This window comes from Emydura macquarii, unplaced genomic scaffold (assembly GCF_026122565.2).
Source record: "Emydura macquarii macquarii isolate MOO-44397 ecotype Brisbane River unplaced genomic scaffold, CSIRO-AGI_Emac_v2 contig_915, whole genome shotgun sequence".
In the NCBI taxonomy this organism is placed as follows: Eukaryota; Metazoa; Chordata; order Testudines; family Chelidae; genus Emydura; species Emydura macquarii.
The window spans coordinates 1,650,196-1,673,858 of NW_027131052.1; the positions used below are offsets into that span (position 1 = coordinate 1,650,196).

The 23,663-nt window shown below is 45.4% G+C and overlaps 1 protein-coding gene across 4 annotated transcripts in view; it reads left to right on the forward strand.

Moving 5' to 3' along the window:
* Positions 1–23,663, forward strand: part of UNC13B (unc-13 homolog B) — a 410,138-nt gene that overhangs the window by 375,070 nt on the left and 11,405 nt on the right. For 3 of the 4 annotated variants that reach the window (XM_067543563.1, XM_067543562.1, XM_067543565.1), the window contains 5 exons: positions 3,837–3,989; positions 9,642–9,765; positions 18,712–18,768; positions 22,820–22,900; positions 23,307–23,454. In XM_067543563.1, coding sequence (XP_067399664.1) covers positions 3,837–3,989; positions 9,642–9,765; positions 18,712–18,768; positions 22,820–22,900; positions 23,307–23,454 — 563 coding nt within the window. The remainder of the gene's footprint in view (positions 1–3,836; positions 3,990–9,641; positions 9,766–18,711; positions 18,769–22,819; positions 22,901–23,306; positions 23,455–23,663) is intronic. The other variant, XM_067543564.1, reaches the window with a different exon arrangement.

Genomic DNA, 23,663 nt, shown 5'->3' on the forward strand with positions numbered 1-23,663 from the left:
ATTTTCAGTACACTGAACTGGGAACTAAGTGTGTAGCTCCCATTGCTAATAAAGGATGGTGGCAACAGGAGATGGGGAGATACGAACACACGAAAATGAGTCAATGACATTCCTAATTAGATAGAGGGAGAGTGAGTGGGTTAGTATAGTTATCTGACACTGTCTTTGCAGTGCCAATGTTACAAGACAATGAGGGTGGAATCTTGGCATTTGAAAATGTAATTGAAAGAGATTATTCAGTATCAGCACACACATCAGGGAGTGTTTCACAGACATGTGCCAGAGAGAGAGAGAGAGATATTAACCAGTCAACAGGGTTCAGCCGCTTCATTTATTCAGAAGTGATGGTATCAAACTAAAAGTGGAAGGGCAGCTTCCTGTGCAAGCAGGATCTTCTGCGAAGGATGTCACTGAGAGGTAGGACAGATGTCCTCCCTATCATAGAAAGCGTCTGTACAAATGGCAACTCCTGAGGTCCTCTGCACCACTTACATATCAGATCTTAACTTCTTTCATGTTTGAGGGATAGCTGCAGTGGCTGGGGACAGTTCATCTCCTAAATTCCCTGCGATCTATATCCTGAGGAAGCGCCATAACAGAGCATAACATCATAATGGAGCCTGTTTGGTCAAAGAGCCATATTTAGTGCATTCCTCACTGACTGAATATAGTCTTCAGCGCAAGGAGGGATACTGGGAGAGTGATGCACCCTCAAGGCATGGTCAAACACCCACCTCTTCCCACCCTCTCACTGGCTTCTGGACGGGACGTAGGCTTCCAACACTGCATAGCAAACAACAGTGCCACCCCCGTGCCAGAGGTTGGCCATCCATGGCAACTAGGATAATCCAGCACATTGTCTTTGGGAACCTAGGTATAAATTCAAGGGGCAAAAGATGAGCTTTCTCAGCAGCAGGCCCTTGACTGTGGCGCACACTCCGAGAGGAGGGCAAGACGAGCACTCCCCATGCTATGTTCAGACCACCACTTTGCTGTGCCATTCCCCAAAGAACCGGAGGGGGGAGGGAAAGGGCAAAATGCCACAGAATGTGTTGTTCAAAAGTAACATCCATGAATAACCCAGAGAAAGTTACCTCCACGAATAATGTAGAGCAAGATGGAGAGCCGCCTGCCCCCTTGTCAGCTCAGATGCTAAAAAGATAGGCACCTTATATATCAATAAAGCTTGCTTCAGATGTATCTAAGATTGGTATGGAGCCACTTGCAAAGCGGAAATAGAAAAAATGAAATGAAATCAATAAATCCGAGTCTACCGTGGTGTGTCTCAGCAAGTTGGCAGTCCCTTCTGTGTTCTGGCCTGGAGTGTTCTATCCTTAGAACGCCTTTAATCCCGTTCCACACATCCCAAACATAGTAAATGTATTCCAAGCACACCTCAGTCGGATGTTCACATCTCAATAGAGTCAACAGAGTGTTGAAACACTAGTGCTGCCTTGCCAGCCTGCTTAGTGTAACACCCCACATCAGCTTTTCACACTTCATAAATACTTTTGGGTTTATAGCTCAAAGGAACCATAGCAAGGTTTACACCTAACTGCAGGTTAGATGCTGTTTGTTCTTGGAAGACTTGGGGGAGAGAAGAGACTGCATGTGGATCAGGGAATGTTGGAGTCCTGCCTGCTGGTGCCTCTGAGACTGACATCTGTAGCTCACTCTAATGACTGGTTTATGCTGGGCTGCCCAGTTACACAGGACTTTATGCACAGAGTAAGATGTAGCTGCCAACACTTAATGTTTCTCCCTAACATAGTTATGTGACCCTGCAAACCAGGAATTGTTGGGTTTTGGTGACTTGACGCAGCTTCATGGTCATTTTTGTGGAAGCTGGAGTTTTCCCATGAGTTTGGAACCCCTGCTTCCTCACGCCAGCTGGAGGAGAGGTTCTGGAACAGAGGAGTCCAGCCCACTGGGGCTAAAGGAAGCAGCTGCTGCTGGAAAAGCTGATAATTTCTCGTTTATATACAGCCCACCCCATCCCCTTCCAAGCACTGTGCCCTGCAACATGAGGCTACTTAGAGACTTTAAGCTCAGAAGGGACCATCAAGATCATCTAGTTTTACTTCCTGCACATTGCAGTCACAGAACCTCCCCCACCCACTCCTGTAACAGACCCATAGCCTCTGGCTGAGTTACTGACATCTGCAAATCATGCTTTAAAGACGTCAGGTTACAGCGAATCCACCATTGACTCTAGTTTAAACCTGCAAGAGACCCGTGCCCCAGGCTCCAAAGGAAGGCAAAAAATCCCCAGGGTCTCTGCCAATCTGACCCTGGGGAACATTCCTTCCCAACACCAAACATGGCGATCAGTTAGACCCTGAGCATGTGGGTGAGACCCACCACTCTGAACATGCAATCTGATCGAGCTGCCTGTGTGTCCGCAGCTGGCTGCTGCGGTACTGCATGCCTGCACTCAGTTTGAGTCCCACGCTGGTTTTCCTAACCTCTGGAGCACCTCAGCGGTGCCAGAAAGGTGACAGTGAGAACAGAGGCAGAATAGAAAGAAAGGAGCCTGCATCTGGGGTGGCTTCCGTGGTGGAGGATGTTAGAAGTCAGTAGGATGGAAGAGGAGGTTTTGAGGCACTGGTGGGAGGCTGCTCCATGGTGAGAGAAGGAGACAGTGGGAGGGTGTGGGTGGAAAAGTCAGAGGGCACAGAGCAGAGTGAGTAGCAGAAGCAGAGGGTGCATGTATTGAAAGGAGAGGGGTCCACTCATGCTACGAGTGTCCTGCCTACTCAACACTCTAGGAAATCAGGCCCCTTCTGTAGGTGTCCAAATAGAGCTTTCAGAGCCAGCTTTAGACCCCCATGTTTGGTTGTTTTGGTGGCGGTGGAGTTTAAACCTTGGCCACAAGCCCTAGCACTTTTTACATGTTCAAGGCCCTACACAAACAATAGCTAATTGAATGCCCCACTTGCGATGTTTTGTCACTAACAGTCACCTTAAATGTCACAAAAGGTGAGGTAATATCTTTTATTGGACCAACTTCTTCAATAAAAGATATGACCTCACCCACCTTGTGTGTCTAATGCCTTGGGACCAACATGGCTACAACAATATTGCAAACTTAAATGTTGAGGTATTTCCCTTTATTCGCGGTTCATGTGTTGAAGGCTCTGCTGATTAAACCACTACATTATTTTCTTCCTGACTGTCTGTGCAGTAACTATGCTGGTTACCCTCTACTGATAGTGGGTGTGACAAGTTACTTTCCCTAATGAATGTGGCTGGATCTCTACCTGCCTGTCCAGACAATTGAACTTGCCTAACAGGTTGCATGTCACTTCAACAGAGAGAAAGACTTTGCTCACTTGATAACCACGACCCAATTAGTCTCGACACTTACGTATACCTGGGCTCTGTGGCACTGGGACTTGTTTCAGTCAGCAGGTGTCTGCCATTGAGCACCTGTGATTTGATCAACGGTCTACTGTGCGGCCTGGCAGGAAGCTACATGTATGTGTTGGCAGTGCATTGCAGTTGAGCCCCAGTTACTCTGCTCCTCACAGACTGTAACTCCTCTTTGTGAAATCACAGACTGTATACCAGACACAGAACAGTATGCTTTTAAACTTGCAAAAAGAAAGGGCTTTTTTTTCCAACGTGACAAGACCATGTGTAGGGATGCTAGTGTCACTACTGATATTCTACACAGTAGATGACCTTGAGAGTGTGTCCTTTTTAACAAACATTGAAAAGGAAGCAATAGGGAAAGTCTTGGATGGAGTCAGGAGTAGTGCCTAGTTGGGTACATGTTACGTTTTCATGTGCAACTGGTGATATATAATAACCTTGCTTCTCTCTTGTCTGTCTAGCTTTCAGAGCCGTATAGACGAATGCGTCAAGCAGATGTCAGATATACTCTGTCAAGTGAAAGGGACAGGAAATATCCCTGCAAATGCCAGGAACACAGTAGCACAAGATGCAGACAATGTCCTGAGGCCATTAATGGATTTCCTGGATGGAAAGTAAGAAGAAGAGCTCAATTCTGTATCCATACTGCCATACTGTCTTTAACAGATTGGGAGGAGTTTCAACAGCCTTCTGGATAACTCCCTAGAGATGTCTTCTCTATCAGAGTAATCCAGGAGCTGCTACTCTGATCTCCTTCAAATCCGTTCTTAAGACCCCCCTTTACCATGAGTGGCGGGGCAGGTGGCCTGTCAGTAATTCCTTCATATCTGTTATTCAGGGTGGGTGAGATAATATCCTTTATTGGACCAACTTCTTTGCAAGCTTCACAGAGCTCTTCTTCAGGGCTGGAGGAAAGCTAAATACAAGGTGGGACAGATTAAGCATAAGGGGTTCACACTTTGTAGGAGACCATGTAAAACAAAGTGGGCAATTACTACCCCTCTGCAGTCGAAGGACAATGGAGTGTTAGTAGACTGTGTTACAAGTTGTTGTAATGGGCCATGATTTTTCAGGGCATGAGGGAGCTGGGCCTTCTACCTACTCTCTGGTGCTGAGGCCGCAGCAACAATCCAAGACTGAACCGCTGATTCTGGTGCTGTCTGTGCATTGCCCATTGGGTCCAATACCAATGGCATCAGCACTGACAGTTTCCACGCCATTGGCGTATCAGGCAGCAACAGACCTGCTTTGCCCTGCCCCTCCCTTCCCTTCCCCCTCGCTCTCTCTTCCTGATTCCCCGATTCTTCAGGAGTAGCCAGCTGCCAGAATTTCTTCGGTACAGGCAGTACCATCTGGGCTGGCTGCAAATGTGCCCCAAGTGCCAACACTGTCCTTGGCACCCTAACGCTGAGTGCACAGTCAAGGTTGGCCTCGTCTTCGATACTGAAAGGTTCATGGTCACTGCAGCTGTCTTCACCATCAGTGGCATGGGGTGGGAGTGCAATATTCCTGCCAGTCTTCAGGGCACTGACTTCGGTACCCACTTTGATGCCGATGCAATTAACTTATTGGACCTTGGACAAGGCTGGACGTTTGCTTGCTCCTTCAGGGGTTGCTTCCCCATTGCTTCTGGACAACTTTGAGGGTCCGTCAGCATTAAGCCTGGGGTGGTCATCCCCCTCACCTTTGTTCTTGAGACACTGATCTAGAAGTTGGTTGAGACCTTCTTCTGATCTGGATAAATACTGGGATCTGTACTGTTCCCTCAGTAGAGACAGGGGTTCTTAGCCCCTGATGCCATGCCCCTATCATCAGCAACCTCCATGGAATCCATGGGTGGTTCCTTGTTCTGTAAATCCCAATCCTCCATCCATTCCTGGGAAAGGTAAGATGAACTCCTTGGCCACCCACATTGCAAACTCAGATGGAGGCATCTCCCTTGGAGCAGGTGTACACTGAGCCGCATATACAAGAGTCAGAATGGCAGCCGGAGGTTCTTTCATCCTCATCACTGGATGACTCTGCAGTGCTGGAGTCTTCCTCCCTTGGCCCTGAAGATTTTTAAGGACATTTGGAGCTCTGAACCTGAATTGATTCACGCGTTGGCTATACAGACTGAGATTATGCAAGAAAACATGCACAAATTGGTGAGCATCCTTCAGTCTTCAACCCAGGGAGAGTAGCTCTTCTTATTAATGAGGCACTACTGGAACCCTCCAAGGCTTTGTGGAACACCCAAGCTTCTTTGACACCTATGGGAAAGCATATAGACAAAAGCTATGTTTCTGTGCATGGGGTTTGTGTGTTTCAATTCACATCGTGCTTCCAGTTCAGTTCTCAGGACTACAGCCAATGAGAGGTCATGACAAAGAAGGTACAGATCTACACTCAAGGATAAGGAACCAAAGAGGTTAGATTTCATGGGCAGAAAAATACATTGTTTTCCTCCTTACAGACGTGCATTGCAAACCGGCAAGTGCTACTGTCAAAATATAATTTTGTGAACTGGAACTTTATAGCCAAATTCATAGACAAATTGTCTGAATCCTCCAGGGAGAAGTTGAAGCCATTTATCGCAGAAGGTGATCTGATGCTAAGACGTTTTTAAAGTTGGCAACTACAACAGCAATGTCTAGTGCCAGTTAGTGTCAGCAATTACAGGGAGAAGAGCATCACAGTCACAGAATTCTGAAATAGTGCAGACATCCCACGGAGTGTGGCAGACCTGCCCTCTGACAGTCGATTTTTATTTTCTGATAAGACAGATGAGAAGTTGCATTTGTTTAAGGAATTGTGAGCATCCCTGCGCTCTTTGGGGATTTATACTCCAGCCAAAAAAAGGCATCATTCTGAAGGTCAGCAAGAACAGCAGCAATACCACCCAGCGGTATTTTAGACAGGCACCATACCAATTGAGGAACCAAGACTACCCCAGAAAGGGGAGTAAGTCTCACAGGTGGAGGTCTTCTGGATCTACTTCAGCCAGCCAGCTCGTCCACCTCCACCTTTGAGAAGGCAGCCCGTTTGACTATTAAACTGAGAGCACCATACCAGTTGTGGATATTTCACAACTATCTCATCAGTTCATAGACAGGCCGTCTCGCATCTGGAGTGCTTGGGAATTAATGATGGACAGATGGGTCCTATGCACTGTGGTATTGGGTTATGCTATACAGTTCCTCTCCCATCCTCCTACCCCATCCTTTTTCAGGGATCCCTCTCATGACTGACTGCCTTTTCAGTAGATGCAAACTCTTTGTCCTCTGGCATCTGTGGAGGAGGTTCCTCATTATCATCACAGGAAAGGGTTTTACTTCCAGTATTTCCTGATCACCATGTCCTAGGGAGGAGTGAGACCTATCCTTGGTCTCCATGGTCTCAACAGGTTCATCAATTATATGAAATTCCACATGATTACCTTGACTGCTATTCTTCCTGCCTTGAAACACAAGTGGTTTGCTGCTCTCGATCTTCGGGGTGCTTATTTCCACGTAGCAGTTTTCCCAGGCCACCAGAAGTTCCTGAGATTCTTAGTTGATGGCCAACATTACCAGGTACAGGCTTTTCCCCTTTGGCCTGTTATCAGCTCCACACATCTTTAGTAAATGCATAATGGTGGTAGCTATCTACCTCAGAAGGAGGTGAATTCATGTCTTTCCATACTTGGACAATTGGCTATTCAGCAGCAGATCCAAGGAACAAATCCTTAATCATGTCCAGTTCATGCTGGACCTTTTTGATTGTCAAGGGTTGATTTGGAACAAAGAAGAAACAAAAATCAGGTTCATTGGGGCTCTGTTATACTCTATGAATTCAAGGGCCTTTCTCCCAGTTGAATGATTTCAGACAATTCGGCACCTTTGTCTGGACCTCCAGTCACATCTGTTGCTTGCAGTCCATGTATGCCTGAGACTACTGGGCCATATGGCCACACACAAGTGGTGCAGCATGCGAGATTGAATCTTTGCCTTCTTCTGTCATGGTTGAGGTTGGTTTATCACTCTAGTTGATGCTCATTGGAAAGACTTACCTGAGTAGCCCAGAGATTGTTGGACAGAACAATATGTGCCAGAGGGTTCAGTTCGCCCATCCTCCACCAACCGGAACAATAGTCACCAATGCCTCCATAATAGGTTGGGGAGCACATCTAGGGAAATGAAAGATTCAAGGTTTGTGGTCAGAGCAGAAATATTGACATGCTGGAGCTTTGGGCAATATACAATGTATGTTAGGCCTTTTGAGATCAGATCTGGAGAGCAGCAGTTCACATACTTGCAAACAATATCACCGCAGTGTATTATATGAACAAGCAGGGATAAGCCCACTCCAGCTGGCTTCTTCAGGAAGATATCACATGCCCACCGCAGCATATTTCCCGAGCTCTCAAAATTAGCTGGCTGATCATCTCAGCAGGTCTTTCTCAGTCAACCACAAGTGGTACCTGAAGAGCAGCGTAGTGAGGTCCATTTTCAGAGAACGGAGCATTCCTTCCATCTATGTTCTTATAATGAAGGGCAACAAGAAATCTTGTCAGTGTTGTTCCCAAGTGGGGCTCAGTCCTGGGTCCCTGACTGATGCTTTCCATCTGAAGTGGGGAACAGACCTGTTTGCTTTTCTCCATCTCTCTCTGATTCTTCAGGTTATTCTCAAACTCAAGTTGGATCATACTAAGCTGATTTTTATTGCACTGGCATAGTGAGGCAATATTTGTTGTCTGGCCTTTTCAGTCTGTTAGCTCAACCTTCCAAATCTCTCCCCCTCCTGCTGACCCAGTACCTGGCCAGGTTGTTCTTCCAGCACTGGGCAGTCTACACCTACATGGCTAAAGAGGAGGAAGGACAATGCTCGGAAGCAGTTTGGGTAATAGTGTAACATCTACCTTATAAGCTGTGGTAATACAGAAAGTCATCCACTTGGAAGATCGTCTGTGAGGAGGCTGACTGACCGTTCATCTGATCCACAGAGGTAGCTCAGACTATGTGCCCACAGACATTATGGCCCATTAGACAAGAGCACAAGCAACATTGATCATATTTCTGAGTGATGTCTCAATAGTGGACCCTTGTCGGCTTGGTACATGATCTTCTGTACACATTTTTGCTAGATGTTCTGCTATTACCAGATGCAAATTTTGGGATGACTGTTCTGCAGTTTCTGTTTAAACAGAGTCTGCAGCTTTGGATCTCGGTGTGAAGGATCTGAGGAGGGTGCAGTGGCATTACTCTCAGATAGCCAGGGGAGGGGCTAGGGCCACAGGGCATGAGCACCATCTCTACAGGTACTGCTAGGCAAAGTTCTCTGCCTTTGGTGTGCTGCGTGCGTGGACACCTGAGTGGTATACACATCTTCACCCACCTCTTGAAGACCAAGTTACAGGACAGGAGTGATCCTACAACATGCGTGAACTCCTTATGTTTAAAGGTCTGCCCCCACATTATATTTAGCTGTGACACTCTGGTTTTCTTCTCCAGAGCTGAAAAGCTCCTTGAAGTTTGAAAACTCGTCCCATACACCAATAAAAGTTGATCCAGTACAAGATACTACCTCCCCCACCTTGTCTCTCGTGTCCTGGGACCAACATGATTACAACAACGCTGTCTCATCCACTCATTTTATATAATGCCTACACCTTGCCAATGGATAAAACTTTGAGTTCTTGTTACTATCATCTTTGTCCTTGTCTCCCTGACTCTCCATTTTTTACTAAACTGAAGGTTAGGTGTGTCACTGAAAGAGACGATCTAGTACAATCAGAAATGATGGGCTGGTTGCCAGAATCACTGAGTGAGACTATGGAGTGTTTGTTGGAGGTCAAACTAGAAGATGTAAACCCACCTGCTGTGTCTTTCCCTATTTAGACCATGAGTTCTTTGGGGTATGGTGTATCTTCTATTTCATGTGCAAGTATCCTGCACAGTGGGGCCCTAATCCTGTTTGGGGTCCCTGCAAACTATCATAATATCTATAAATACTTCTTATTGATCTGGGGATTAAATAGCAGTAACTGAACTCCTAAGCGCAAAGATCCTGTTTTGTGCAAATGTATTAGTGCTAAAGCTGAGGGGAAAAGAAACAGAAAATGTTACCTTAGCAGCATGGTGTGCAAAAGGAATGCTTCTCTTTCCTGTGCAACACTAGATAATGGTTAACAGAAATTGTTTGTTAGATGAGGCATTAAATCTCACCTACACTTCCACTCTTTTTCTCCTACAAATTGCACACATGGTTCTGCACTGTTTTAATCAGCTCTTGCTTTCTCCCTGCAGCCTGACTCTCTTTGCTACGGTGTGTGAGAAGACGGTGCTGAAGCGGGTGCTGAAGGAACTCTGGAGGGTGGTAATGAATACCATGGAGAAGCTGATAGTGCTGCCACCACTTACAGACCACACGGTAAAGTATAACCTTCATCCTTACTCAATGCTGAGACCAGCCTCATTCTTCCATAGAATCCCAGTTTCCAGAGTGAAAGGTAACCTGTCCCAGTAGTGTAGTCTATAGATCAGCCTGTTCTGAAATGTGAGCATTGAAAGGAAAGCAGTGGCCAGAAGAAAATAAAGACATCGCTTTGTTGGTAACGGGATCTCGAGGCAAAGAGTCTGAGATGCCAGAGTCCAAAGTGTGATTGTTAAATGCATCAGATTGTATTGGATAGGAGTCTGTAATCTTTTTCAAAAGGCAGCGCACACCACAGTATCCAGTTGTTGGTGTTGACTTCATGTGGTTAGATTAACCATGGAAACACTTTCACTTAGTGATCATCAGCTCCCTAGACTGGGGAGTGTTTTTCTCCTGTTAGATGTGGTTAATTTGGGGTTGCTCATTAATGACACTTTTAGGCTGTATCATCCCTATTGAGTGAGGTGGCGTTCTTGTCTCCAGTTGGGGGGAGTTGTTTGAAGCATGACCAAGATACATCTCATTTCAAAGATAGACATAAATGTTCAATTGCAGGGATTAATGTGTGTCCTGAACTGCAGTGATGTGTTGATGAAAAATTAGCCTATCCCCTAATCCTGATGAGCTACAGAAGTAGATTAAATTACAGTCCCAAATATCCAACTGCTTCCTAGAATGGCATCCAATCACAGGCAGAGTAAACACCTGGCTCTGGACTATAAACCAGTTCTTTGGAAATGGTCCAGAAACTAGGCTAGATGAACTAGATGACCTCCTGAGGTCCCTTCCAACCCTAATATTCTATAATTACTGTGTGTCCACATGAAAGCAGGCTCTTGGTCTGGGGTTGATGTACACATGTACTGAGTGGGTCAGTAAGAGGGCTCTTCCTCTTTGTAAGTGGTTTCTGGTATGTGTTGAAAGGCAGTCAGGTGATGGTGTCTGAAGAGCTAGTGGAGAGTTGCATCTTGATGTAGATTTGTTTGTTTTGGGAGAGGGAAGGCCCTTGTCTCAGCCTTAATGATATTGTAAATACCAGAGTTGTATTGTACACAGTGCATCGTACCTGTCAAGAAACTACTGCACAGGACCTGAGCATCAGACCATGGCCTTCTCTATGTTCAGGTTTTAAGTGATTGTGTTTGTGTTTCTCTAATCTGTTTCATTTGTGTGGTAGAGTCAGAAGGGAGAAAATAAAGAACTTTAAGGGAGGATGGGCATGTGTGTTTTCTAGGCTACTTTGATGCTTCTGTGGAAAGAATCTGTGAGTAAATTTGCTGAAGCCTTAGTGTAAGAGCAGCCTTCTTATGGTCCTAACAAACTGTTCTAAACTGAAGAGAGGAAATAAAAGGTTTCTAGGGAACTGGTGAAAGGAGCTGCTTTGGGCTTTTATGCCAGCCCCTTTTGAAGTTCCCATGCTGAGTGGGAGGAAAGCATCTGATGTCACATTTCCCTCAGAAAGGCAAAACGTAGCTACTGCTTGCGAGCTGCTGGAGGTCGCCATGGAATAGACATTCTGTGATATTACATGTGGCTTCATGTGACTTTCTCTGCCACATTCAAAATGGAGTGGCTATAAAAAAAAAACCCGAATCCTCTCATCTTCATCGGCTGCTGCTTCTGCAGGATTTCTCCCGTTGGGCAGGATGTGGCTCTATGACAAGATAAGCTACTCAGCTACGGGGATGTAGGTTGCAAAGGAATTGTAACTTGTCTATTGCTTTCACACCTCTAGGACAGCAGGCTGCAGCAAGTGTCTTAATAACACTCTCAATTCTCTGGCTCATCAGCCTGTGGGTATTGAATTTCCATGGACTTCAAGATCAATGACATGAGCTGCAGTAATTCAGAGAGCAGTTCACACAGCTCACCAATTACAAGTGAAGATCAGCATTTAATTAAAATACCGTCTCTCTTGGGTGTGTAGACATATGGGTTTAAGTTTCTGGAATTCAATATTTTTGGGCTCTGAATATATACCACTTTATTATATCATCAAAGCTAATGCACTTCCTTTGGCCTTCCCTGCAGTAGAGCACCTAGCCAGACACTCTGTGGTTGCACAGGTGAGTAACTAGATGCCTGATTCACATGGATGGACGGTTGTCAGATCTCTCTGCCTTATTTCCTGTCATTCTCGTTACACAATGGGCAGCTGCAGCCCACCCAATTGATGGCCAGAATTACACACACACCTACTACATTTCTTTCTGTGCCCCAGAGAGACCCCTCTCCTCTACAGAGTGCGTGATCTGACGTGGACATGGTCTCTTTAAGGGCACATCTACACTCCTCTTCAAACAGGCCTATGTTAGTGCGAACAAGGGACCTTTACATTCACACCCACAGCATCCACACGGGTGAGTTACAGCACAGCACGTCAGTGCGAACTGCTATTCACACCCTCCTAGACCAAACTGCAGGACAGTGTAGACATGCCCTAAGTTTCAGGATCTGATTTCACCTCTCTCTTTCAGAATGACTGATAGCAGCACCATGTCTGTTATGCAAACAGCTTCTCTGAAGTGGATGGCCGTTCTGCTTTAGCAGTCAGCAGGGGGAGACTGTTCTAGCATGGAGGCTGCCAGCATTCCTTATGGCCTATGGTGATAAATACATCCTCTGTGGCATTAGCCAAGGGCAAGGAATTCCACGTCTGCTCCTGTAGTGAGTGTGTAGGGAGGAGGTTTGCCTTAGCTTTGGGCTAAATCAGCATCTCTGCATGAACCCTGCTGGAAAGACTAATTCTGCGCACTGCCAGGGTCCCGGTCCAAATACGAGGGGCCTTTTCTTTTCTGTGCCAGGATAAAAGCTAGCTTAGATTGCTTAATGTAACAAAACCAACTTAGAAGAATAATCTTTGTTTTTAATGGGCACTCTACAGAAGCTTTGCTTGTCAGATAAAGCCTGTTAAATAGAAAAACACAAATACTGCCAATAAACAATCAAATCTAACGGCTGTCGGATCTGGGAGCCAGACACACACCTGAATGACACAAATCTGCCTAAGCTAACACTGCCCGTACTTCATGCAAGCTAAAGCCCTCCCGAATTAGTGTCACATAAAGAAATCAATCTGGGTACTGAAGAGCTCTTTACAGATAAAAGGCTGTGGAGTTCGTCACTGTCTGCAGAACGGTGTCTTTTCTTTGATTTGTGTTAACTATATCAAGTCAAATGTCAGGACAGTTTAAGCTTTGGAGGCTTAATTTTCAGGGTGTGTAAATGAGCATTACTACATTGACTTCAGTCAGCCATAGACATACAGCAGCTGGAAACCTCTCCTGAATGGTGTTTTTAAAACAGTCAGACCATGAACAGAGATTTTAATTATCCCCATGATGCAAACTCTAGCTGTCTTATGTCTATGAAAGGTGCAGTTATGAACGCAAAGTGAATTTCCTCGGAAAGCACTAGGAAAATTAGCACTGCTTACATCCTGTATTACTTTAGCAAAGCTTTTGATACAGACTCCCACAGTATTCTTATTAGCAAGTTAAAGAAGTATGGGTTGGATGAATGGTCTATAAAATGGATAGAGAACTGGCTAGAACATAGGGCTCAACGAGTAGTGATCAATGGCTCGATGTCTAGCTGGCAGCCAGTAACAAGCAGAGTGCCCCAGGGGTCGGTCCTGGGGCTGGTTTTGTTCAACGTCTTCATTAATGATCTGGAGAATGGGGTAGATTACACCCTCAGCAAGTCTGCAGATGACACTAAGATAAGGGGAGTGGTAGATACCCTGGAAGGTAGGGATAGAATACAGAGTGACCTAGACAAACTGGAGGATTGGGCCAAAAGAAATCTGATGAGGTTCAACAAGGACAAGTACAGAGTCCTGCACTTAGGATGGAAGAATCCCATGCACAGCTATAGACTGGGGACCAATGAGCTAGGCAGCAGCTCTGCAGAAAAGGACCTGGGGGTAACCGTAGAAAAAAAAAAAAAAAGATATGAGTCAGCAGTGCGCCCTGGTTGCCAAGAAGGCTAATAGCATATTGGGCTGCATTAGTAGGAGCATTGCCAGCAGACTGAGGGAAGTGATTATTCCCCTCTACTCGGCACCGGTGAGGCCGCATTTGGAGTATTATGTCCTGTTTTGGGCCCCCCACTACAAAAAGGATGTGGAGAAGTTGGAGAGAGTCCAGAGGAGGGCAACAAAAATGATAGGGAGCTGGAGCACAAGGCTCAAGACTTATGAGGAGAGGCTGAGGGAACTGGGCTTGTTTAGTTTGCAAAAGAGAAGAATGGGGGGGGATTTGATAGCAACCTTTAACTACCTGAAAGGGGGTTCCAGAGAGGATGGAGCTAGGTTGTTCTCAGTGGTGGCAGTTGACAGAACAAGAAGCAATCGTCTCAAGTTGCGGTGGGGGGAGGTCTAGTTTGGATATTAGGAAAAAGTTTTTCCCTAGGAGGGTGGTGAAGCACTGGAATGGGTTACCTAGGGTGCGGGTGGAATCTCCATCTTCAGAGGTGTTTAAACTGTGACTTTGCAAAGCCCTGGCTGGGATGATTTAGCTGAGGTTAGTCCTGCTTTGAACAGAGGGTTGGACTAGATGACCACCTGAGCTCCCTTCCAACTCTAATATTCTATGATTCTACTCAGAACCAAGTCTAAGGACAGATTGCAATGCTTCGTCTAATGGCTCATGCTCTTCCCCATTTTCCTCCATGATGCTTTAACCATTTTTGCGCTTGGGAATCACCAAGGAATATTTTTGTGGTAAGCATACTAGTGTCTGATGTCCAAGGGTTAAAATATAGTAATAGCTGTGTAACGTGTGTTGCGTCTGCTGCTTACAGGGATTGCTGCTGAATTTGTATTTCTACTGTGACAATTGGGGGAGGTTTCATTCCCAAGGTGATGCACATGATACAAGGTGTCTCAAGAGTTTTGCGGTGGGGTGATTTCCTACATGGATAAACAGCCTTTTGAAGAACAATGGCATCTTGTTTACAAGGGTATCATGAGGCAAAGACAGGCGCTGTCCATGTTATTTCATTTAGGCAACTTTGAGGATAAAGAAATTGTAATAACAAAATAACTTCGGTTTGCAAAGGTGCTGAGAGAGATGGGCATTGATTGACAAGGTTAGTGCTCAGTGGGAAAGAAAACCTGGAGAGTAATTATCTGAGCAGCTTTGTTACATGGAGCATTCTGAGTCACTGGGTATTACTCCGTGTTTCAGACCTGGCCTACATAAGAGCCTGCAGCAGGAATGCTACGTGAGTTGGCTGGCTAATGTTGTTCAAACTTGTATTGAAAAATTCCGAAAGAAATGAGAGAACTGAACTGTGAAATATTAATATTTACCTAGCGTTTTGGGGCTGCTCATTTAAACTGTCTTGTTACTGGGATTTCCGTGCTCTTCTACTTCACTCAGCAGGTGCTGAAACCTTAAGAATCTTTTGTAAGTAAAAATGAACTCCAGAAATCACAAAGCATTTGCCATTTGGCCTTAAATGGAAAGCAAAAGCCCTAAGTGCAGTCAAACACATCAGTCAGCTATTGCAGAAGTGTGATTGGTTAGCAGCAGCGCCTTGTAAAACCTGCTAGGATATCCCTTTGTGGCCCCTGATGCTCAGTGAGTCCGCCCCAGCCTGCCCAGCTGATCGGGAGCTCAGAGAGGCAATCTCATTTATCGGAAGCATTGATGTTTTAACACTTCCTGGCTTACATATGGGCTAGATATGTCATCTGATCTAGTTAGAGCGACATGGCTTATTTCAGCCATTCACCCATACGGGTACTTCCCGCTTAGACACTTCTGAAGGACTCTGAATGCAATCAGTTAGAACAGCAGCTGTTCGCTACTAAGCCAATTAAAAAAGTCAATCATTCTGTGATCAGTTTCTATTTGGTAAGCATGAAGGGTTGCAGGAAAGTGAAGCCTAACTGCTGGCTATGGATGGAGGGCTATTTGTGAGAAAATTAAGGCAATATGTATAAATCTGAGGCATAATGTTACTGCTGCAAATGTGTCTTAAATGATTAGACTGTACTTCCCGTCAAAAATGATGAAATATGATTTGCTGAGAATCTTGTCGCTTTCTGTGGCATGACCTAGCATTGTGGGTGACAGGTGTAAGGACCTGGCTTAGCTCGAAGGAGTGGACCAGTGGAATTGATGCTGCTTTGATCCTAGAAGAACTGGTGATTATAATAACGATACTGCAGTAGAACCCAGTTGTGATTGGGGGCTCCTTTGTGATGATCACTGTACACATACATACAAAGACTGTTCCTGCTTCAGAGAGAGCTTACAAAATAAAAAGTAAAATGGGTCAGGGTGGCAGCAGTCCTGTGGTGTCTCTTACAGAGTCGTGGAGTTTTAAGGCCAGAACCGATCACCAGATGATCTGGTCTGACTGCCTATTTCACAGGCCACCAACCCCACACAGCACCCACACGCAAAACCCAACAACCAGAATGAAATGGAAGTGTTACAGCCCACAGAAGACGAGACTGTGATGTGCCACAGGCAGAGAACAAGAAAGATTGAGATGCACCAATGCCCAAGACCCCCCAGTGGCAGAGAAATGTTGAAGTGAGATATACCCAGATAACCCTGGCAAATGACCCACACTGTAGAGGAAGGCAAAACCCTCAAGGTCCCTGCCAGTCTGACCTGGGGGGGAATTCCTGCTCAGAGCCACTCACCTAAACCCTCAGCATGTGAGCAAGAACCAGCCAGCCAAGCACCTGAGAGAGAATGCTCAGTGCCACCTCAGCATCCTGACACCCCCCATTCAATGTCCCATCTCAGCTGTGGCCATCCCTGATGCTACAGATGGAGAAAACAAAGCACATACCCCCAGAGTACCTGGGAGACAGGAATCCCTTCCTGACCCCCTGCAGGTGACCAGCTGGAGCCCTGAAGCATAAGCTTCAGAACATGAGACATAAACCAGGTGGAGCCCTCAGGGCTGACAAGCCCTATCATTGCAAGTAATCCCATCACACAATCACAATCATGAATTTGTCCAGCTTTCTCTAAAAACTAATTAAGTTTTTTGCACCCATGACTCCTATTGGGAGGCTGCTCCAGAACCTCACTCCTCTGATGGTTAGAAACCTCCTTCTGATTTCCAACCTGAATTTGTTCATGGTCAGCTTATCTCCGTTTGTTCTTGTGCCAACATTGTCCTTCAGCTTCAAGCTGTTCACTCTCCTTGGTATTTAGCCCACTGTGATGTACTGATAGAGAGCAATCAGATTCCCTCTCAGCCTTCTTTTTGCTCAACTAAACTAGCCAAACTCTTCCAGTCTCTTCTCATAAAATAATATATTTATATTGAAAGAAACTTAGCAGTGGGATTTTTTTTTGTTTTGGTGGCTCTCAGGGTGGAAGTGTGAGAGAGAAGGGGCTATTGGAGAATTGAAGAGTGGGGGCAACGGGGTAGAGATGGAAGTGGGAAAGGAAAAATAACGTGCAGTGTGAGGGGCTCATTAGAGATATTTGGAAACATAGGACCTCATGGAAATTAGAGTACACCAGCAATCCAAGGACAGGGCTAACTTTATCTACTCCTGAGTACTTCCCTAAGCAGCACCCGTGCTAATGTGACACCTGACCAGATAATGTCCTACCCATTGTATCTCTTTCTGTGAAGGCTCATTTATGTACATTCCTCACTGCAATTCCCCTGGACTCTTTTGAACTTGTGTATGGTGTTCATTAGGAACAAAATTAAACAGTGGCACCCTAATTATCATTTACTAATCCAGAGGGCCAAGGGTCCAGTTCCCCGTTCCAGGGGACAATCCTCCTAGCACATCGAAGGCCTTATTAATCAAGAAAGGAGGAAACTCAACCAGAGAAGATTGGACATTTATAGCATCCTGCTGACACCAACACCACAGCACCCGCCAGATTAGTCCAGAAGAGATTGCAAAGGAGAAATCAAGTTCCCCGACATGAGCTGAAGGAACTCACTATCAGAGCAGGGCAGGTTGGATTTTTCAGGCTCTCCCCTGAACAATCCCTTTGGATCACAGATAGGAGAGAGGAGGAGAAAAAATGGGGGAGGAAGAAGGAAGAAAATAATTTCCAACACACCCCATAAAGGATTTTAGGAGGAGGGGATGGTGAAAACTGTTGGGTTGCTTGTTACTTGTTTAGGACTCCATTACCCAGCTGATAGGTGTATTAGAGAAAGATTCTATGTCAGAGGAAAAGGAATGATATCCTGTCCCAAGATAAGTATTCATTATGCTGCAATATATCTGGCTTGAAGTTAGATTTCCCATCACCACGGCTCCAGCTACCTTCCTTATCGCGTCATTGTTCACAGGACCTTAGTAAACCCCATTGTGGGAACAGGGGATGTCTCGATGCCATTGTGTTCATGTTTGTGAATAAGGAATTGTTACAATATTCCACTAGACTGAGCCTGCCTGTCATCTGCCTGAGATAATGTACTAAAGACCAAACATATCGAACTGGGGGGCTAACATGCCCTTAACCCAACTCTTCAATTGCACTGCGCTGCAGGTTTACACAAGTTTTAACTAACAATGTGACTCAGCTTAGTTTGTAGCCAGCCTCATAAAAGCTTTGTACTCCCAGATCTCTAGGTCTGGCTATAATTCTGTAGTAGAGTTTCAAGACTAGGGCAATACAAGATCTTCACTCCCTGTTTATGTGTAATCCTGCTGGTTGGGTAATGTTTCAATGGGGGTGTCTGCAAGGGAGAACTAGCAATATACAGCAGTCTGAGGGAGCTCTGTATGTGACTGTCCTCAGGAAGGCTGCTTTTTTACCCTTGCTAACAAATGTATTCCTTGGAAATGGAGAACAACAACACTAGCATGCCTGGCACTGGGTTTGTTATATCAAGATCAATGGACCATCTTGATTTTTGCACCTTTTTCCTTGCTCAAAAATTGATTTCTAATCTTTCTCTCCTTTCTTCCACTTTAACATCTTGCAATCATAGGGTACGCAGTTGATTTTCAGTGCTGCTAAGGAACTGGGACACTTGTCAAAGTTGAAGGTATTGATGTTGTGTGTGTGGCTTGCATTTATATCCTTCTATACAAACCAGAAAGTGCAGTTCTGCATGGCATGCGTTTTGTGTCTCCCTCTGTCTGTGCTCCTTAGAGTACATGCTACTAACATGAGTGCTGTGCTTAGATTTACTGCATGGGTTTTAAGTTTACTGTTTAATTATGTGCATGTTCAGTATAACAAGTGACAATTGGTCATTCATTTTAAAATGAAAAAGCGAGAACACTTTGCGAATCCGTCCGATTCCTCTACATGTACTTGTGCCATCGAAAATGCCAGGCTTTCACTTCGAGTTCTTTTATAAACAGTAATCGACACTCAATAACTGAATATCACTAGGAATATACACTGCATTAGCTATTGATGAAGGAATAGTTTCTGAATTGGACTCATTGATATGAAAATAATGGGCAGTTCTAGATCAGAGCTGAACAGTGTCCATACATTTCTACTGCGTGGGCTCCCTTTTGCTGGTAGTTGGCATTTAGCATGAAGGCTGTTCTGATGTGCTTTGACGGCACCATAGCTGACATGGGTGTCACTAAGTGCACAGTGCCCGACAGCGAGCCAATCAAGCATTACTCCAGGGGTCACAACAAGAATGACTATGCAAATTGGGAGATGCCTTATACTGGTCAGGTCCTTCTGAGTATGATTTAACCTTGCTACAGAAAAACTCGTGTGCAAGAGAAACTGCAAATGAGGAATGGCAACATACAGAATTATACTTGTGCAGCAGGGAGGATTGGCAAGAATGTGAACTTTGTACAAGATGCTGATTATAGAGCACTTTCCAATGCAAAGATCAGGTTTCAGACTGAATTAATGCATTTTTAAATACATTCCATTGACTATATAACTGTTTCTCTGCCATTAAAATTCCGTTGGCTTGTTGCGTGTATCACATTTGTTACACTTATTGACACAAGATGCTAATGGACTGTGACAGCGTCTCTTTCGCTTCTTCTCCATCAGTGTCTTCCCTCCACCTTGGGGCCAGTCTCTCTTTCCTTGCAGGCACTTGGGCTATTCAAGGGCCCCTCGGTCTCCTCTGAAGCAGAACTCAAAGCTCAGGTTCCTGTGCTGGGGGCTCTGGTGCACTCCTTTGCCTGCAGCTGCAAGGCAGCTAAGCTGTCTTCCTCCTCTCATCCCCGTACTGCTGGTTGCAGATTGCAGACATAACTCAGCAGAGGGGCAGCAACTGAGCTTCAGACAGCCAGCTGGCCCAAGCTTCAAGAGGATGGGGGACAGTCCTCCTTGTCTTCTCAGATCACTGGGGTCATGTGGAGGCCCTCTGTGATTCATAGAGCTCTGAACATAACTCTGAAATTATACTAATATTCTGCTAATTGCCAGTGCCTAAAAATCTGCTGGGTGTAAGTTCAGTGAAATGCAAATATTTTTTTCACAGAGGACTTTATTTTCAGAATTGCACATGCCTCATTTGCATAGATGCACATTCAGTGTTTCTGTGCAACCCCTGATTTGCATGCCCATGTACATCTATGCACACACATGTCTAGGATGGTGGGGAGATGTCCACTAAAGTTCAGATATGTGCATGTTAGCTGCACACAAAAGCATATGTGCACGCTTCTGTATCTGTCCCAGAGATATTAGTTTGGACAGAACACTGCATCCAAATGAGCTTTGTCAGACGAGCAAAGGTTCCAAAGCAGTGTCTGTTCTGCAGGCCTGAGTAGCTCTAACCTACTTATATAGAAGGCTAAAAGAGAAAGTACAAAGGAAAGGCCATGCTGAGCCATCTTGGCCTCTGCAGTCTGAGAGGATGCCTAGGAGATCCGAACCACTCCTTGTGTTTTTAATACAAAAAGGCAAGGGAAAAGAGAGCCAGCTGAAAAACTGAAGCTAGCAAACTGGACAAGTGTGGACTCTTGTCCTGATGATGAATCAATTCACTATGTGTTTGAGAAGTGTCACGGTCAGAAAAGTGACTGTGAAAATGGCAACTTGGTAATATGCACGCCTGATTCCCAGGTATCTTCTAATGCTCATCTGCTCCATTTGCTGAATGGAAACAAGTTTTTCCTGCTCTCTGTGCTTCATAGCCCATATACGGAATCCATGGAGCAGGGAGCTTGCAGTCTGCTCTGCCTCCTGTTGTCTCAGAATGCCCTGCTCAGTTCTGACTCCAGATCTTTGTTGCTGATGCTACTGTCTGAAGCAAGGAAGAATGCAGCTGGCTCTTTCACATGCTGATCCCAGATGTGCTGGCAGGCAGTGAAATTGTGTTCTCACTTGACATCTTTTAATGAAGTGTTTTTATTGTTTGCAAAGTACTCCTGGGTTTTGTAGGCATGTCTTGGAGTCACCAGGCTGCACCTCTTGCACTCTGTTATGGAAGCGATAATGGATGATGACAATAAGCTGGGTATGCAGGAGGTGATGATCACAGGCAGCTCTTTGACTGATAAATCCATGTAACAAATTGTTATGTAGAGCTTACATTGAAGAACTCCTTCTGGAAGCAATGACATGTTACTCCCCGAATGATGATGTGGTGTGGACCAAGGTCAGTCTCAGTAGCAGCTAGCACATCGAGAGGAATAAGAGTTTCAAAGATTTAGGAGAAATGGAGGCTGATCTCCCACTATTGGCTCAAGAGATAGGGAATCTCCCAACTGGCAGACAGGAACATAGGAGTTATTTCAATAGGACTTCAGCATCAGATGAGAGAGTTGCTCTGTGTTCTGAAAATACAGCTACATTGATAAAAACAAGCCCAGTCCCAGCAGGGTAGCCTGATGCTCTAGATGAATGAGATGTTTCTTCTGAGACTGCTGGACTGAAGGGAGAGTATTTTGCCCTCTGTGTACAGGAATGTGAAGCAGCATCAGCTTGTGGAATCTCTCTCACTGGAGATTTTTAAGAGCAGGTTGGGCAGTCACATGTCTGAGATAATGCTTGGTTCTGCCTTGAGTGCCGGGGACTGGACTAAGTCTCTCGAGGTCCCTTCCAGTCCTATGATTCTATGAGTCAGCTGAGCTACTCCCAGCTCATAATGGAAATGGAAAGAAAACTCCTGCTCCCTTAGCGAAAAGCAAGCTGTTCAGTACTGACCATTGCCTGGAGAAGAAACTGCTGTGGTCTCATTGGGTGGCACTGCAGATCGGTGCTTCTCTGGGGTGCAGCAAGGAAAAGAATTAGAACCTGTTAAAGGGCAAACCAGTAACTGTGAATACTCAACCAAAAATACTGCCCCATCCAGGAGCTAGGCACGCAGTCAAAGATTTTCAAATCTGGGGGTCTAAAGTTTTGGTTCCTTCCATTGATACTAAGAGACCTGACTAAGTGGGCTGATTTTTTTTTCTTCCCAAAAGCATGGAGGACCCAATAGCTTCCATGGATTTCAGTGGGCACTCTGGGTGCCAACACTCAGGTGCTTATATATGGACTTAAGAGCCTAACTTTGAGTTTCAAAATCTGGGCCATAAAAATCTAGGTCAGCTGCGTGCACCTTTTCAACCCTAGGACTGAGCATATTACGTTACAAAGGTCAAAGGGTCATAATCCGTACTTAACTAGAGGATGAGCCAGGCTAAACCAGATAACAAATGGAACATCAGGCAATGGTCAGTACTGAACAGCTTGCTTTTCGCTAAGGAAGCAGGAGTTTTCTTTCCAACAGAATACATCTCTTTGGTCTGAAAGTTCTGTTAGTGGTTGTTTTGGGGTGAGCTGCGTAACTCGTGATTGAAGAGCAGATTTGTCATTTCAGGCTTTTCATCACCAACACAGGGCTGCAGAGTGCAAGCCTGGATTAAAATGCAATCTGTCGCTGCTGTGAGTTGATCTCCTTCCCTCTTGTGTGCACAACAGAATTGGAGAGAGACTTTTTTTAAATAGGTTGAATCAAAGGATCACTCTGAAAGAGTCCCTGTCACTCTTCCTTAAATAGTGGAATCAGTGCCTCAGCCAGAGAGCCCTGTGTGAATCCATGCACCTAGCTTTACTGGGAACTCCCCTGCCTTTGCAGCTAGCAGCATGCTAATGTTTAATCTGATGGTTATTTTCAGGATCACATGGTGAAGGAAGAAACTAGAAGTCTCACTCCAAAACAGTGTGCGGTTCTGGACCTGGCTCTGGATACTATCAAAGTGAGTGATGCTCCCCTGGACACGGTTTCTGGAGGGGGCAGTGCATGGCACAAAGCTCAGGGAATGATCAGCAATAAGGCTCCAGAATGACTCAGGCCTACCAAGTATGTTGCATTAAACCCACTTCTGAAGAGGTGCCCAGTTAAACACCTCCATGGCAGGTCATAGTCAATGGTACTATGGAGCCAGCATATTGAAGGGTCATGTATGCTTGTACAGTCAGGATCTAACACACAGGTGGTGAAAACTGTATGGAACAGTTGGTGGAGCTGTTGGGCTGAAGAATCAGCCATTGCTGCAAAAAACGCTTCATGAAGGTGTCAGCTCTCGGAGGGGAACGCAGCACTTTGTCTGTTGCTGGTGGCATTTTTTCTTTGATGTTGTTGCTTTTACTCTTTGCTCTTAGCAATATTTCCATGCTGGTGGGAACGGTCTAAAGAAAACCTTCTTGGAGAAAAGCCCAGACCTGCAGTCGCTCCGCTACGCTCTGTCCCTGTACACTCAGACCACGGACACTCTCATCAAAACCTTTGTCCAGACTCAGACAGCTCAGGGTAAGGGTCTTTTTTGTCATCAGGGAGGTTGACTAAAGCTCTCCAGCGTGTTGAGCTGCCATGGCTTGCACTGCTTGTTTGCAGTGTCTTTGGCAGTAATATTCCTGGAAACATGACAGATTCAGAGCTGCTATTTGCTGGGGTTTTCCTGCTCCACATTTACATCTTGAGGGAACAGAAATATGTGCAAATTTAACTCTTGGGGATTT